Source organism: Lissotriton helveticus, chromosome 1_2 (assembly GCF_964261635.1).
Source record: "Lissotriton helveticus chromosome 1_2, aLisHel1.1, whole genome shotgun sequence".
NCBI classification, from domain to species: Eukaryota; Metazoa; Chordata; class Amphibia; order Caudata; family Salamandridae; genus Lissotriton; species Lissotriton helveticus.
Window position 1 is genome coordinate 251,267,806 of NC_136058.1, and position 17,971 is coordinate 251,285,776.

At 43.9% G+C, this 17,971-nt stretch overlaps 1 protein-coding gene across 2 annotated transcripts in view; it reads right to left on the bottom strand.

Moving 5' to 3' along the window:
- Window positions 1-17,971, bottom strand: part of LOC144800500 (vitamin D3 hydroxylase-associated protein-like) — a 344,212-nt gene that overhangs the window by 176,258 nt on the left and 149,983 nt on the right. For both annotated transcript variants that reach the window (XM_078671684.1, XM_078671685.1), the window contains exon 8: window positions 389-514. In XM_078671684.1, the coding sequence (XP_078527810.1) occupies window positions 389-514 (126 nt within the window). The remainder of the gene's footprint in view (window positions 1-388; window positions 515-17,971) is intronic.

The window sequence follows — 17,971 nt, forward strand, 5'->3', positions numbered from 1 at the left end:
AATATTGACAAAAGTACTGCCAAACCGTACCAGAGACCTGGTATGCTTCTGAAGAGTTTTCTTAAAAGGGAGGGTTGTAGGGAATGTTTTGGGTGTAACCCCAGTCCTTGTCCTTAGTTTTCTAATCTTGTGTACATTTCCAGGGCACCTGAGAGTCTCTGGAGACAAAGCTTCAATTACACACATCCTAAAAGAATTTAACTAGCTATCAAAAAGGTATGCTTAATTGGATTTGTTTCATATTATTGGAAATCAAAATGTACTACACTTATCAATCACCTACCCTACCTCATAAAAACAGAAAGAACTAATCCTGCCTGTCATGCAAAAAGAGAATTTTTAATTAACATAACATGACACAGTATTTTTTAGTCTGTGGTCAATTTACCTCATGGCCTGCCTGCTGCAGGAGCTTTTTGGTCTCTAGAACAGCTCGTCTCATGCATGGAACTGGCAGTGCGTAGTCATCTGTGTCGTAGTATCCAATTCGAAGGGGTGTAGAATTAGAGTACAACTAGGTGAAAAGAGAAAAGTGTCAAACACTATACCAAGAGTGTAATGCAAGTATAAGGCATATAAAAACAATATTTTCCTAATATATTGTGGAATATTACTTGCATCACTGAATATATACTCTCTCAGTTAATAATATCTAAGAAACAGTATTTTCTATATTTCCAGAACCAACATGAACCAATATAAGCTGTTGGAGTAGCTCTCTGCACACATATTAACCATGTGTGAACCTGTGGTTTGATCAAAAGCAGCAATGTTTATCCAGGGGTGTACAAATAAAAACTGCTGTACAAATGTGTTTTTGTTTAACTTAACTGCAAGGAACCTTTTCGATAAAGAAAAGTGGCAATTTGATGGAACTCCACTGGCTGCCCTTGCAGTGCCACACCTTGTCAAGACCAGTTGTATTTTCTAAAAAGCCGTCCTGACCAGCAACCTTGCCTATCTGTTCAGCAAGCTCCAGTGGCTCTAGACAAACCCATAGCAGGACACCATCAGACTGGACTGGAGGAGGAGTACAAAAACTAAAAACAAGACTAAAGGCCTTCTCATTTATGCTCCCAGAGTCTGGAACAGCAACTCTGTATTCATCAGGACTGATCCAAATATGCTCCAATTTACGAAAAAATGAGCACACACTTCTCTTAAGAGCAGTGTGTCAGGATGCAGCAGAAGTTCATATCTGCTCTCGCAACCCAGCGGCTGCAGCGATCACATATCTGTTACCTTGACTTTAAGATTGTACAACCCTCCCCTACATTTTTACTAGGTAAGGCTATAGAAATACCAATGAATTTACCATTCTATTTGCGTAGTTAATTCAAAATCATTAAAAATATATAAAGCATGCAAAAAAATTGAATGTTCCACTGAGAAAAGTGCATCAATTTAAATGCGAGTATACGAAAACACAAAATTAAAGTCCAAGTTCAGAGTTAAAACCTCATTGTATTAAAATTCTTGACAGATATACAAATACCACAGAAATACATACCTACACAGATAACACTGTAAAACCTAGTCGGTGTGTATGTTTTTGAATTTAGAGAGTGCAAGTCAATAAATCACATAGTAGATTGAAAGGACAGTGCAGGTTTCCGTCCAATTCAAGAATATTTTCTGATTGTTCCCAGGTTCCATGGACAACAGGAGGTTCTTTATTGATGATGGGAGAGGTGCCCTTGCAGAGGTACATTTGGTTTTCTTTCTGAAGTGGAGAAGTGAATGAGCAAGAGTGTTGTGTGGTGGGATGGTGTCTCATCACTTTAGTGAACAACTTGAAAAGGCTTGTTTCCTCAATGTAACTTTTTTGTACTTCTTTTTAGTCTGGTAATGTGATGAGGGTATGTTGCATTGAACTCATGGCTTGGTTAGATTTCTAATGGTGGGCCTGCACACCGACTTTTATCAATTTAATCCACCTTAAAGTCTACACTGTGTGTATTATTTTGCATGCTGACAAGTGTGGGGGGGCGTGCCCAAAGCCCTCAAAATTATGAATGAATCACTAGAGAGCGTAAGGAAAAACCCTACGCTACTTGAAGCACAGCTATGGGCAGAGGGCCCCTATAAAGTATTCAGAAAGTTAGTCAAAAATGTTCATCTTTTACCGGATGGTTTATTTTTATTCAATAAACCTAGGTTTCTCATGCAGTCTCAGTATTAATGTACATCACATGACTTTCTAGTTCATCGAAACAAATAATACATTCAATCTATTAGTTCTTTTGTTCACTCAACTCAATTGTATCACATGAAACGGTTTAGATTACAGAACTCAAAACAATACCCAATACAACAATGATGTACATTAATACTGAGACTGCATGAGAAACCTAGGTTTATTGAATAAAAATAAACCATCTGGTAAAAGATGAACATTTTTGACTAATTTTCTGAATACTTTATAGAGGCCCTCTGCCCATAGCTGTGCGTCAAGTAGCGTAGGGTTTTTCCTTACGCTCTCTAGTGATTGGTTAGATTTCTGCCAGGTAAGGTGGAGTGATGGTAATTACTGCCTCACATGTGATGATAATGTCAGCATTTAGTGATAAAAAGTGAAATTATTAGACGGCAAAGTAATATTCTTTTTCTTTTTGCCTTTAATGAGTTAAGCATGGTGCGGCAGAGGGTAGAATTCAAGGCGATGTGCACTGCCCACAAACTCCTCAATGGTCTTGGCCCTTCTATCCTGAGAGACATGGTCACCCCCTACAAGGCCCCTAGACTCCTACGCTCTGACAACGAACGCCTGGCCACCGTCCCGAGATTCAGGAAGGCACGCACTGGCGGTAGACGGTTCGCAGTAAAAGCGTCTGCAGGATGGAACTCACTCCCCCGCTTCCTGCGACTGGAACCCTGCCACCTCCTCTTCCGTAAAAAACTGAAAACTCTGCTTTTCCCCAAATAAGCTCCCCTTCCCCCTCTGGTCTTCACTTGTATCATTAGCGCGGGGATGCCTCCGGGTCACCAGGCGCTTTATAAATCGCTAAATAAATAAAAATAATAAATAAATTCTTCAATGGACCCAAATAAAGTTCTGAGATGCTGATGAGTGGAGGTTTGTCGCTATTGAGATGGGAAAAGAAAAGGGCCTGCTTGATGTGGCTTAACTATGCACAGGAGTGAGAGTTTGTGTCAACTTGTGTGTGTCTTCTTGGCGTTAGTGAGTTTGAAGGAGCGGTTGCTGTAAATTATAAATAGGCTGTCCGGTTTTAGGTTTAAACCTATAATAACTGATAAAACCCCACTGAAAGAGAAATAGCCCTCACCAGTGAAAACATATAAACACTGAAAAAATACCTGCACAACCACAAACTAAATGGCATTCAAAGAAAGGAAAAAGAGAGTGAAAGTCATTTCTTTCTTCCTGAAGGTAACTTTGTTATACAAGCTAGCAGCAAGAAAGAGTGGGCTAACCTTATTCTGCTTGAGTTTTGTTGTTTAGGGAAGCCACTAAAATATTGTTTCTTCTTCCTTTTGCTTTTTTCAGTTTTGTGGTCTTTGGTCTAAAGATTCAGGGTTTAGAAGCATGTTTTAGGTCTTGTTTAATTATCTTATAAACTGTAGAGAATCAGGAAATATCAAAATCATATTTGATATTTTGGCTGTGTTTGATTCTTTCACTGATAGGTAAAATGGCTGGTTTCATAAGAATCTTTCCTAATATTTCATAATACGTGTCATCACATTTGCCCACAGAGAAAGGGTAAAAACCCTTAATACATCAGCCCCCAGTTTCTAGTGAGTCAGTATTGATAGTAGGTGAATTACCAACACCTCCGGCTTTAAACATTGAATGCAAGGTATAGTGACAAGTATATGTGAAAAGAGCGCTATCACCATGCATCTCGGACAGTATTAAAAACATGACACCAGACATTTGGAAAACTTGGAACACAGTCTCACTTGGAATGCTCTGCAAAAAAGGTTGGGCCCGATTCACAGAATTAACTTAAGACTCAATCCTAAACTTACTACTATTTTGGTATTCACAGAATGCACTTACTACTTTTGGCATTCACAGAATTTAGGATTTTGTCTTAAGTTTGTCTTAAGACAAACTCTTAAGTTTGTCTTAAGACAAACTTAAGACAAACTTAAGACAGACTTAAGACAGACTTAAGACAGACTTAAGACAAAATCCTAACTTAAGTCTGTCTTAAGTTAGTCTTAAGTCTGTCTTAAGTTTGTCTTTTGACAAACTTAAGACAAAATCCTAACTTCTGTGAATATCAAAAGTAGTAAGTTCATTCTGTGAATGCCAAAAGTAGTAAGTGCATTCTGTGAATACCAAAATAGTAGTAAGTTTAGGATTGAGTCTTAAGTTCATATTGTGAATCTGGCCCGTTCTTTCTAAGTTCAACAAAGATTGGAGTGATATTGTTTGTATTTGCAGTGATTTAGCTATGTGTATGGAAATGTTCTGTGATGACCTGTCAAAATAGATACCTGAGCTGAAATGCTTCCCTGTAAGCGGTCCTTGCCCCTTGTTAGATGGTATGCTGAAATCATCTTTACAATATTCAGAGTAAATGAGGAATGCTATTGAATTTTTAGTCCATTCTGGTGCACTGTTTTCTTATGCACAGGAACTAAAATGCAAATATTTATCATGTTGTGCTTTGTGTGGCATCAAAGAAAGAGCCATCCCAACTGTGTCCCTTAGCTGATGGTTCTCAGTCCAAGGGGCAATGAATGCTATCATATGAATGTGGCAACCATTTACAATATTTTTGCTGAGTGGTGATGCCAAAGGCAAGAACTGTGAGGATCTTTGGTCGCATATTGATAGTGATGTGAAAAAAGTACACTCTATTGCATTCTTAGATTTTACAGGAAAGCATAACTGCTGTAGTGGACATAATACAGAAAACTAGAGTCTGAAAACACCCTTGTCTGCCAAGTGTTCAGCATAATTGGTGTAGATGTGAAACATCTCCTGGAGAGTAAGCTGGGCGACACCTTTAGTGACGTTGGCACTGGAACATGTTCCATGTTAGAGTTCTTTCCACTTGGTAAGCAAAGCAATGTTGAAGAGCAATTCAGGAACTTTTATTTTACAATGTATGAGAAATGGCTTGCAATGATGCATAGAAATGTCCCTTCACCACCGATGGCATTTGCAGTCAATGAAACCTCACTGTGGTACTCTGTACAAGTTCTAGATCCCTTCCGTAAAGGGAAGTTTCCTCGGCAGTTTCAAACGTGCTGCTTCATTTTTGACCGCTTCAATAATTCTGAGGGCAAAAGCGCTCAGCTTAATGCAATTGTTGCAGAACCTGCCCTGAGAATCGCAATCTTCAAGTGCACCAGTATTGGCATGGAAAGCTATGTCAGTGGCCAGAGTTAACAAATTGTGTACTGGCGTTTTTGGCTTTGCCCTTCTCAAGTGCAAATGTTGAGAGGGCCTTTTCACAGAAGTTTACATGGGAAGAAAAGAGCGAGCGCACATGACCAAAGACTCACTGAAGAAGTATTGTATGGTGTACTACAATAAGTTTGATTTGCAAAAATCTATTTTGACCTCATATACACTAGGGGGCCGATTCCGATCCTGGAAAAACGCGGTACAAATCGTGGTATGGAGCGTTTTCCCCATACAACTCGTACTTGTAAAGAGGCCCGTACAACCTAGGAAGTACGATCCGTACAAATAGACGCACTCCATACAAATTGTAAAAGGACCGTACAACTCGTATATACAAGCGATTCCGATTCAGATTGCTCTGTACGTGATGTTCCCATGTATTCCCGGCAGCAGTTTACAACCCGGCAAGTACGATTCGTACAAACGGCACTCCGCACAGCTCTTTTTTTACAAGAGCCAAAAAGTGCCGGAAAAACCTGGTACGCCCCGAAAACAGTACGAGACAGACCCCCTCATGTACGCGTCGTGCACCCCATGAATACAGGGGTACGGTGCGTATGTACGGTGTGTACGGATGAGTGGGGTACGGTGCGTACATACGCGATGAAGGGATACTGGTCGTGTACGCACCGTACAAGCACCGTACCCCAAAATCGTGTATGTACGCACCGTACCCCAAAATCGCGTATGTACGCACCGTACCCCAAAATCGCATACGTACGCACCGTACCCCAAAATCGCGTATGTACGGTGCGTACATGCGCGATGTTGGAGTACGCACCATACACACGCCTCGCATGTGGCGCCTCATACCCCTATACAACCCGTACCCCGGTATGCATCATACCCCCAGAACGATTCATACCAGGGTACGAGGCATATAGGGGTTCGCTTCATTGCCCGGTACGAGTCATTCCCCATATACAGGCCTTTTTCCATACAAATCGTATGCTGACAACCCGGTACGAATCGTACTTGACGGGTTGGACAGCTTTTTTACAAATTGTATGTTCTTTTTTATAATCCTTGTCGTACAGCTTTTCCCGATCCGATTTGTAAGGATTGGGCCGATCTGTATGTATTTTTCCCGTACGAATCGTACTACAGGGGTTGGAAGGGACTTTTACAATTTGTATGGAAAAAAAGACAAATCCTATTTGTATGGAAAATAAAAATCCAGGATCAGAATCGGCCCCTATATGTACACTGTCTATATACCATGCGCTATCAGTGCAGAAAGCAATCAATAATAAAAGCAAAATGTTCCATAAACAACGGAAAAACACTGTTTCTGTTGTTTTTAATGGCGCTAAAATATGTAACCACTGATAACCACTGTTTTTTTAAGGTATTCAAATCACTTGAAAACACTGAAAAAACACCACCAGAATTGACCAAAAATAGAAACCGAAAACAGGAAAGCCTAATGATAAAGTACTGGGATTTTGAAATGATGTCCAACACACAGTTAAAGGTAGTACATACTTTATTAAGCGATCAACAGTCCAGCTCCAGCACCAACTTCCGCCAGCAGAATCCCCTGCTCCCAACATTCACATTCCATTCTAGACCCTACATATATCCCTTCTTACAATATCAAAAGAAACACAACCTAGAAGTATAATAATGCATAAGTTCCAATCAAAATAAAACACAGGTGATTAAAGAAAATGACCAAAACAACAAGAATGTAAAAGTATAACATATAACACTACAATAGCATGGAACCACACAATTCGCTGGATGTCCACAGGTTAACAACCTAAACTAATACAAACAAAGTTCCAACACACCATTAGTTACTACGCAACATAATCCTTATATCGTACAGGAAGCTTCCTGTTTCTGACTGTACCATCAGCCAAGGTGTCAATGCTGTTACTTCTAGCAGCAATGATATCACTGTCCAAATTACCCTTTTGCTGACCATGAACACCTCCATCCAGTTAACCTTTTTGCTGAACACCTCCATCCTTGGTTACCGCATCCTCATTTCCACCCAACCTGTCACGCACCACAGAGGTTTTATTTTCAGTAATTACCATAACCTTACTCTTACTACAAATCTTTCCTCCAGCAACCACAATCACATGATCTCGAACTTCCACAACCTTCTTGGAATAGAAAATTTGGACCAGCTAGTTCTCACAAAACCTGGTCTCTTGTTACACACCCAATCACCTACCTTGACCGATGCGGTCCTCCGCCTACCATTCACATCTTCTTTGCCAGCCAAAGCCTTTCTCACACCTAACACCTTTTTTAAAACATCACTATTCACCATCTTCTGGTTCATATTTGTTCCACCTACTCTACCGCTCATAAGAGTGAAAGGGGATATGCCAGTCACACCATGCGGGGTTGGTCTATACACCAACAGCATGTCTTTCATGATCTTCTTCCAAGTCAAGCTATTTACCAAGGCCAACTGCAACTGATCCTTTACTACATGATTAAATCTCTCTACCAAGCCATTGCTTATCGGATGGTAAAGAGACGTTCTAATGTGGCAAATACCATTCTTTTGAAGAAACTCGCTTCTTGGGGTAACCATCTCTGGCAAAAAACATCACCAAGAAAATCTAAAGCAACAGAAGTGGAAACACTTTCTACCATCTTTACTTCGGGCCACCTGCATAAATAATGAGTACCAAAGCAAATTTGGGCCTAGTTCCCAGTACTCCAAATGTCCGAGAAATAACCAAGGCTAACTTACCCCAAGGTGGGGATGGTGGCTCCACAGATATAACGGGGGATGGTACAGTGACCTGAGACTTATCACTGATGACACAAGCATTGCAATCCCTAACAAAATGTTGTGCCATTCTATCCACACCTGGCCACCAAAAGTCTTCCCTGATCCTACGTATGAGTGCCCTCATGCATTCACGACCACCTCAAACAAATTCACTAAAGACTTGTGGTTGGTTTGCAAAATGAATTCTCTTCCCCACAAGAAAGTCTTAAAATATTCTAATCCCTAGCACATAGCCAGAGCCTCCGTCTTAATGGTTGAATACGTGGCTTCTGCCCCCAATAGAGTCCTGTTCGCAGAAGCTGCGATTTCCTTACTCCCATTCATGTGCTTCTGTAACAATACTGCCCCCAAACCAACACTGCTTGCATCCGTCATCAAAATCCTCTGTGTTGAAGGACCTCAAGGGACGTGCTGAAACTATGCTTCTTTTGATTTCCCCCAAAACATCTTCACATTCACTTGACCATCATATCTCACACTCTTCTTCAGAAGGTTGCCTAACACTGCAGTCTTACTGGCGAATTGCGGTACATATTTAGAATAAAACTCAACCAATCCTAAAAAGGTCCTGAGTTGATCCTTGTCCTTTGTTGATGGCGCATCTTCAATGACCTTCAAAATCTTCAATTTAGGTTTCACCTCATTGGCAGATACGTGATGCCCACGGTAGTCAACACCAGACTGAGCAAATTTGCACTTGTCTCTTCTTAACGTCATGCCATTTTTCATTAATACATCCAGAACCATTCTTAACTCTCATTTCATGCTTTTCCTTATCTTCACCATACATTAAGATGTCATCCTGGAAACATGTCACTCCTTTCATGCCTTTAAACAAATGTTCATGACTCTCTGAAACACAGAGAATGCTGACGCCAATCCAAATGGTATACAGATATAGCGGAACTCCCCCTCTTGTGCCACAAATTAGGTTAAATGTTTAGAATCTTGATGGAGTTCCACCTGATGGTATGCTGCTGACATATCCAATGATGTAAAGACAGCAGCCTGATCCAAGGTGGCTAACATTTCATTAATATTTGGCAAGGTATGGCAATCCACCCCAACATTACGATTAAGGTCGTGGAGATCCATACACAAACGCAGAGACTTGTCTGCCTTACGAGCCAAAACGATTGGGGACAACCATTCAGATACTTCAATGGGTTCAATTATTGAAATTGCACACATGTTATCCAGTTGCTCTTTCAATTGCTGTCTGAGACACACGGTTACCTTCCCGGGTTTGTGGACCACAGGAACTGCATTACTTTTTAATACTATGCAATGTTTCAAACCTTGCAACTTACCCAAACGGTCACAAAATACTTCCTTGAATGCATGAATCCACTTTGACCCTTCAACCTCCTGCTCCCATGCAACTGCATTCGAACAAGGAGTTACCAACCTATCCTTAGTTATTACTAACTCAGGGTGGTTGGGATCCAAAATTATGTTGAGTTCTCCTTGGTCATCCCAACGCAACAAATTGAATCAGTTTTTTAGTACAGATATATCCGTGTGAGTACAGTTGTCACTAAACAGCAACCTGGCCTTGAATTTTCCTACAACCTCCAGCCTTTTTCCACCATAAGAAAACAACTTTATATCAGCAGTTTCTAGAACCTCATTTTGGAACTTGGTGAACTCATTCTCACATAATAGTGTGACAGGAGAACCTGAATCGGCCATTATGTTCACACTTTGGCCATTCTCTAAGAGGTTGCAATATGGTGGTTTCCATTTTCCAACTTGTTTAATGACCACAAAATTATCATCTATGAGTCCAGACTCCTCCTCACCAATCATTAAGACATAACCTTCGCCACCCACACTTTCCTCTTCATCCTCCAACACTGCACTTACAGCTTGGCTTTTTACATAGATTGCCTTACAAATGCGAGCAAAATGACCCCTTCCGCCACATTTGAAACAAGTTTGTAATGTAATGTAATGTAACCTATACTTATAAACCACACTATCGCCCCACGGGTATCTTAAGTTTTACTGAGCACATGCACAACCGATCCACAACCGAAATTAACTCAGATCGAAGGCTGGGTTTATTAAATCTCTTGGAAAAAGCCAGGTTTTTAGCCTTTTCCTAAACTGAGGAAGATCGTCTATTTGTCTGAGATCTACATTCCACTGTTTTTACGGCTACAGTGCTAAATGCTCTGCCTCCCATCCTGGTTTTTCTAATACTAGGGGTATTCACCAGCCTAGCCGTTGATGACCTAAGTCTTCTGACCGGGTTCTACCAGTTAATTTACTCTGCAATGGCCTGGGCCCCGTTCCATGTGCTGCCTTGATGACTATGCAGAGAGATTTGAGCAGTATTCTCTGCATAATCTGCAGCCAGTGAAGGGCCTTGAGGGACATGGAAGCTGATGACCTATGCTGTCTTTTTAAAGCTATCGTGGCCGCTATTGTCCGAACTATTTGAAGTTTCTTCATCAGAGAGTTTGGTGCACCCAGTAGCAGAGCGTTACAATAGTTGAACCAACTCATAACACTTCTCATCACCAATGCTCTAGCTGAATTCTGTAGCATAGGAAGTATTTTCCGTAAGGCTCCGATCGAAGAAAGACAAAATCGCACAGTTTTATCTACTTGGGTGTCTAGTTTTAGATTATCATCAAACACCACCCCCAGATTACGCACTGTCTTTGATGTGATTAGTTGTTTTCCTGTGGGAGTTGGCCAAAAGTTGGTCGGAAGTGAGCATGGGACATTGTTTGCTGTGTAGTGCAAGATTTCCGTCTTGTCACTGTTGAACAGTAAAGAGTTGTCCCTGAGCCAACTTGCCATTTTTCTCATACATTCATGGAATCTGTCCAGTGATACTGATTGATTTCCCTCCAGTGAGAAGATAAGTTGTGTGTCATCAGCGTAGTTTACCAATTTAATTCTAAAAGATTTAATAATGGAAATGATTGGGCTCAAGTATACATTAAACAGAATCGGGCTGATCGCTGATCCCTGAGGGACACCATGCTGAATGGAATGGTATTTAGAAGTAAAGGGAGGTATGGCCACAGCCTGTTGCCTATCCGATCGGTATGACTAAACCAGTCCAGCATTTTCCCCCAATTCCGACATCCATAAGTCTTCCCAAAAGGATGTTATGATTCACCATGTCGAAAGGGGCTGACATATCTAATAACTCTAGTATAACTGACTGGCCTGTGTCTGCTCGCATTCTTAATTCATTTAAGACAGTTACAAGTGCGCTTTCTGTTCCATGAGCTGGGCGGCACCCAAATTGTACATCGTCTAACTTATGGTTGTTTTCTAGAAATTGTTGGTTTTGCTGACTAGTCGCTCTAGAATATTTACTGGGTAAGGGAGCAAAGAGATAGGTCTGTAGTTGGATGGACAGAGAAGATCAAGCGTGGTTTTCTTCAGTAGTGGTGTCACCGTTGCCTATTTACAGCAGACTGACACAACTCCCTCGCTTAAAGATTGGCAGCAGATTTGACGGCACTGAGGAAACAACTCTTCCTTAAATTCTTTCCACAGTCTGTGTGGGAGAGGGTCCAGTGGTGACTCGGAAGAGCAAGTTTACTAAACTCTTCTTCTGTGGGAATCTGGAGATGATCCAGACTTATAGGCTTGTCTTTTTTTTATTATTATTTTATTAGGGTGCAACAGAGTAGCATACATTACTATCATCGTTGACAATGCAAGTATCACATGCAGTGGAAATGTGCATATAGCAGGATGGTACAATTACTATGGCAAGACTCTCAATGAGTAGTCAAATAAAGACATGAAACACATGACCCCTCCCAACTCCCCCCACACTTCCGCCTCCCCCCGAGAAGTCCAGCCACCAGGTGCAAGAGAGAAAAAGAAAAAGCAACTGTATAGTCTGACATATAGGGGGTCTCTCAGAGCAAATGCTGCAGATAAGTATGGGCGCAAAAATCCGTTCCGCTCACAAAATGTGTGAATTTTCGGCAATTTCACGATCCGCGAATCTTGCAAAATTGCCGGGCGGAATCTTTTGCACATGCCCGAGTTGAAGCTCAAATAATCAGCCCAAACAACTATGATGGACAGCTCACTTGAGGGACCTCGGCACCCAAACAACTAGTGAGCACGGTCTAGGCTAGGCAGGTGTGCGTCCTCCCCATATCTACCGCCTACAATTAGATGTAATCCTTGATGGAGGTCTTTGCATCCATGAGTTTCTCGAGCGCAATCCCCGTGTACTTCCAGTGACCAGGAGGCTGCTTTCTCCTCATCTGATGCTCTGATCGGTCGCTGACCCTTTATAAACAAGAGGCATGTGAACTCGCATAGAAGCCCCGCCCCATAGAAGCCCCGCCCATTTGGCCCGTCACACACACACTAGGGTATGCAACGTCTTCCCGCCCTTTCCTCACTATGATGGACAGCTCATTCGAGGAACCTCGGCACCTTTTGGCGCGGTGGCAAAGTTACAGACATACGTGGTCACATTTGTGCAAATGGCAAAAAAATCCGCGAGTTCGCGGGAAAATCCGCAAACTTGCGGATTTTTTTGCCATTTCACTTGAATGCGCAGACCGCAAATCCGCAAAATTCCCCCATACTTAGCTGCAGATCCACTAGTTATACTACAAGTATCTTCATCAGGACTACACCATAATCATACTTTTCAGTTGAGGAGTGAAGAACTTCCGATACAATGACAGCTTTACAATAGTGTCCATAGCAGGTCCACACTGGAAATCGCGCCCTTCAGAGCATGTCAGGGTGTGCTAACATGTATACCGTAATAGGGCTCCAGAAGTCTTTTGGGCGAGAGGCCTCAGGTAACTCCTCCTCGTATGCTTGTAGCAGATCCCTACAATAAGCTAAATCCGTAAACCACTGTTTGATAGTAGGGGCAGATCCCGAACCCCATCTCCTCACCACCACCCGCTTCACCATCAAGGTAGAGACCACCACGAGGTGTCTGTTAGCAGGCTTCAGCTTGGTCATATAACCCAAAAGGCACACCTCAGGTGTACAGGATACCAGCTCAAGCTCCACCTCCGTCAAGATTCGAGCCACATCCGTCCAAAATGCAAAAACTTTTCCACATGACCAGGTGACATGATAGAAATCAGCATCTCCCGCACCACATCTCACACACCTCGCCGAGTCCCTCAGGTCATACCTATGGAGTTGTAGAGGTGAGTAATATACTTGATGCAAACATTTGAAGTGAGGTTGCAGTTACCTGTGAGTTGGCCCTTAGTTGACAACATGCCGACCACACTTCCATCGGAATTGGAGTGTCAAACGCTGATTGCCAGTGTTGACGCGTCTGATGATCATCAAGCTCCTGCTCCCGCTGGGAAGCATAGTAGAGCCTTGTGATTAGCCCCTTTTGACTCACCCCGGCCAGCATTGCCTCTAACGCCCGAAGTGTTATCGGCTCCTCCGGGAAGTTCGGGTATACAGTTAGTACAGCTTGCCGTACCCTGACATACATGAATCGAAACATAAAGGACAGAGTAACGTTATTCTGGGCCTCATCAAGCATTTTGAATCAGCCCTCCGTGTACAGATCACCCATTCAGGTAATGTTCGCAGCCGCAAGCTCCTTCAATGCAGCGGGTTTCCGAGCAGCCGAGATCCCCGGATGCGACGCGATTGGCAACAGAGGAGCATATAAATATGGGACCTGAGCTCTAGCAGCCAGTGCACTCCAAGCCAAAGACATGCACAGCGGGGGGGTTAATTTCCCGCCTAGGCCCACCAGAGCCACCAGATAGAACCATAGCCTGCACCTGAAGGGGAAGGACCGTGTCAGCCAGAATGGCAACATGCGGCTGAAAAAACGCTGTGGAAAATGTCAGTAATGGGCAAAATGCGCCTGTGCGCAAAGATAATGCAAGCGGAGATCCGGAGCATCAAAGCTGCCCCGCTCAAATGGTTGCACAAGGAGATCCCACTGCATCGCAATTTTTTGCCCCCCCCCTGAGACAAAAGTAAGCAGCGTCGACAGCAGCGTTTGGAATACGGACATATTACGTTTTATCGGGATATTAATAAAAAAGTACAGAATCTTGGGCAAGAACACCATTTTTACAACTGTAATCCTATCTGCCAGTGACAGAGGGAGACGTGCCCACCTTTTAGCTTTCTCCGTTATACGCATAACGGCGCGCCCATAATTTTCCGTGATCACTACAGCAGGATCCCTATGGATCATCACCCCTCCGTGATGGGGTGCTGATCCATAGGGATCATCACCCCATCATGTGCCCTCCGTAAGTGGAAAGACCACAGATTTGGACCAATTGATGCCCAAACCAGAGAACCTCTAGAATTGGATATATTCCCTCAACAAGGGCGACAGATGGACTGATGGTTCCCGGATGTAGAGCAGCATGTCGTCCGAATAAAGCGAGACAACAAGTGGGCGTTGTCGAAACCTCAGAGCTGCATCGGAATGTTTTTGTCGAAGTTTGCATGCCAGGGATTCAATCACCAAAGAAAAGAGTATGGGTGACAGGGGGCACCCCTGCCGCGTACCTCTTTCTATAGAGAATAGGGAAGAGACCCTGCCATTGACACGAACTCTAACGACCGGCCCGTTATATAGAACCCGGATCCATTGCACAAAGAAGGGAGGAAAACCCATTCTGCTGAGAACCGTAAACATGTAGGACCAATGGATAGAATCAAATGCCTTTGCAGCGTCGAGAAGCACTGCAACGGCTTGAAAATCAGAGTCGAAGTAATGCAGTAATGTAGAGAATAGCGTGCGGAGGTTGTGTGTGGTAGATCTCTCCATCACAAAACCAGACTGATCTGGTAGGACCAGCAAGGGCACCAGGGGTTGGAGTCTAGTGGAAATCATTTTCACCAATATTTTAGTATCAATATTGATGATGGAGAGAGGCCTATACGACCCCCACTGGTTAGGGGGCTTGTCAGGCTTCAGAAGAGTGACCAACCAGGCCTCCCGAAGCGACGGCGGTAAGATCCCGTTATCGTAGGCCTCAGCATAGACCTCCAGCAACCGTGGGGCTAACACTGTAGCATACGTCTTGTAGAATTTGCTCGGTAGACCGTCGGGTCCAGCATCTTTACATGTAGGAAGTGCCATTATAGCCTCTCGCACGTCCTCCTCGCCAAACGGTTGCACCAGGTATTCACGGTGTGCCTTGGATAGCCAACCCAATGCCACATCGTCTAAATAGTCATGCGTCTCCGCAGTTGAAGGGGAGTCTCTGGCGGCATAAAGATCCTTATAAAATGTCAGCACTACATCGCAAAGCTCTTCCATCGAGTGATGTGATTCGCCTGCGTCGTTAATGAGCTCATTTATGGGCTCCTAGCTTCAGGGTTCGCTCTTCTTCTGGGCAGGAGAGTGGCTAGGCCGTCCACCCTCACCATAATAGCGCACTACTCTACTTCTAGAGCAGTGCCGTATCGCCTGGTCTACAGTGTCATTGTGTTCAGTGACGTGTTCCAGCATATCCGCAGTTGGATCATCGTCAAAAGCTCGCTCCAAGACAGTGATATTCTCCGCCAGCCTCCGTATCCGACGCCGAAGATCCCGTAGCACCCCTGCCTGCACGCCTATGCATGCCCCCCTAATGTTAACCTTGAAGGCCTCCCATAGGATCGTGCCCTCATTTTCCTTCAAATAATTCACGATCGCCTCCTCGATAGTTTGCTTGAACACTTAGTGCTTAAGTTCCGAGGGCTGGAGCCACCAGGAAAACTGTGGTGCCTCATATTCCGGCAAAGTCAACTCCATAAGTACTGGGGAATGATCAGAAAGTGTTCTGGACTTATATGCCACATTCTTGACCCAATGGCCCACAGCACAAGAAATCAACTAATAATCGATACGGGACCATGAGCCATGCCCTGAGGATACGTACAAACTCCCACATGCTTCTGGGTGTCGCAACCGCCAAATGGCCTGTACATGCCCAGCATCAATAAGACCCCACAAAACGTCCGATGCACTTTTTTGCGGAACCACACCGGAACCATGCCGATCCTTAAACTCATACAAATACACATTAAAATCCCCACCCCAAATAATTTCAGCAGGTGGGAAGAACAAAATCCTACGCACACATCCGCAAAGAACACCGGGTCATCCACATTCGGCCCATAGATATTCACCAAGAGCACACTCTCTCCACCCAGCCGACCATGCAATAACACAAACCTACAATTATCATCTGTGTCTGCCTTGATGACATTGAAGGGGACACCTTTCTTCACCAAAGTGAGCACCCCTCTAGCATACGAGGAGTATGAGGAAGACACACTCACACTGGCCCAGCGTGCCCCAACATTCAGAACTTCAATGTCATCAAGGCAGACGCATCTGTTAAATGCATTTCCTACAAGAAAGCGACATTCACTCCCATACGGTCCAAGCCTGCGAACACCATCCTAATCTTCCGTGGAGAATTTAATCCGCGGATATTCCAAGTAGTAAACTTAATGGAACTACCCATTACCAAGTAGCAGGGAGATGTAGCAGCAGATATTGTATTCATAGCATTGAGACCATATGTGGAAGCATATGGTGCACAACATACCTGAGCACCTGCAGAAAACTCCCATCCAACCCCAGACCCGCCCCAGCCCACCCACCACCCACTTCAGCACCCCAACTATGCCAAAGCCATCCCCAAACCCAACCTAACCCACCCCCCACAACAACAGGAAGTATAATTTGGGGTACACCCATATGCGGGGGGCACTGAAGCGCAACTCTCCAGCATAGCAGGAGTTGACCGAGCAGGCAATATGTTAACATCTCAGCTCCACATGACAAATCCTGTATACTTTAGCGTGATATGTGGGGCAATCGGGAACTAGAACATTAGGAAGGCCTTGGGGACAATATAAAGATTGCATAGCTTGGGATCAAAAAGTAAACTGAAGCCTCACAGAAGCAGCTAACACCCCAATAATCAAAGTAAAGAAATATAGTCAAGGCGCATATTTCACAACAATGCAACAGACAAGAAGTACCGCCGCGGCGTTCCCCCGCCCATAGAGGCCTGCTTCCCAGCAACATCATGAATAGGGAGGTGCGATCTTAAACAAGTTCCAAGAACAAAAAGAGACATACAATCACAAATACAAGCTGAACACCTCAAGTGGAAGTCGCGCTAATCTCCAATACAAAACCCTCAATACTCAGCATCCTTCTGCCCCTCTCTCTCGGTTGACTCAGTAGAGTCTCGCTTCCTGCGCTTCAGTTTTGTTGCATAATTCATTGCAGTCTTTGGGGAAGAGAATATTTTATTGTCAGCTATGGCCTCGATGCGGGGGCGGGCCGGATACAGCATAGCATATGGGACCTCCTCTGAGCGCAGAAACTGCTTCACCGTGCCAAACTCCCTCCTTGCGGCCTGGATGGCGACCGTGAAATCCGGGAAGAAAGCAATTGACTTCCCTTGGTGCTCAATCTTCCCCTTCTCCCGTGCCAGGTGTCCCTATCCCTGTAGTTCAAAATCTGGGCTATGATGGGACGGGGAGGGGCCCCAGGGACAGGGCGAGCAGCCAGCGAGCGGTGGGCACGTTCCACTATGAACATATTAGACAGCTGTTCCGTGCCAAAAATGTCCGTGATGAGGCGCTCCATGTATATTTCCATTCTTCCCACATTCGTGGACTCCGGCAGTCCCATAACGCGGATGTTGTTGCGTTGGGACCGTGCTTCCAAATCTTTATTTTTCGCCTGTATGAGAGCAAGGACCTTTTCCATATTTAGCGCTTTATCCGTGACCGTGGACAGACCATGCTCCGCAGCCGAGACTCTCTTCTCCACCTCCCCCATTCGCGCATTTTGTTTTTCTAACTGCGAG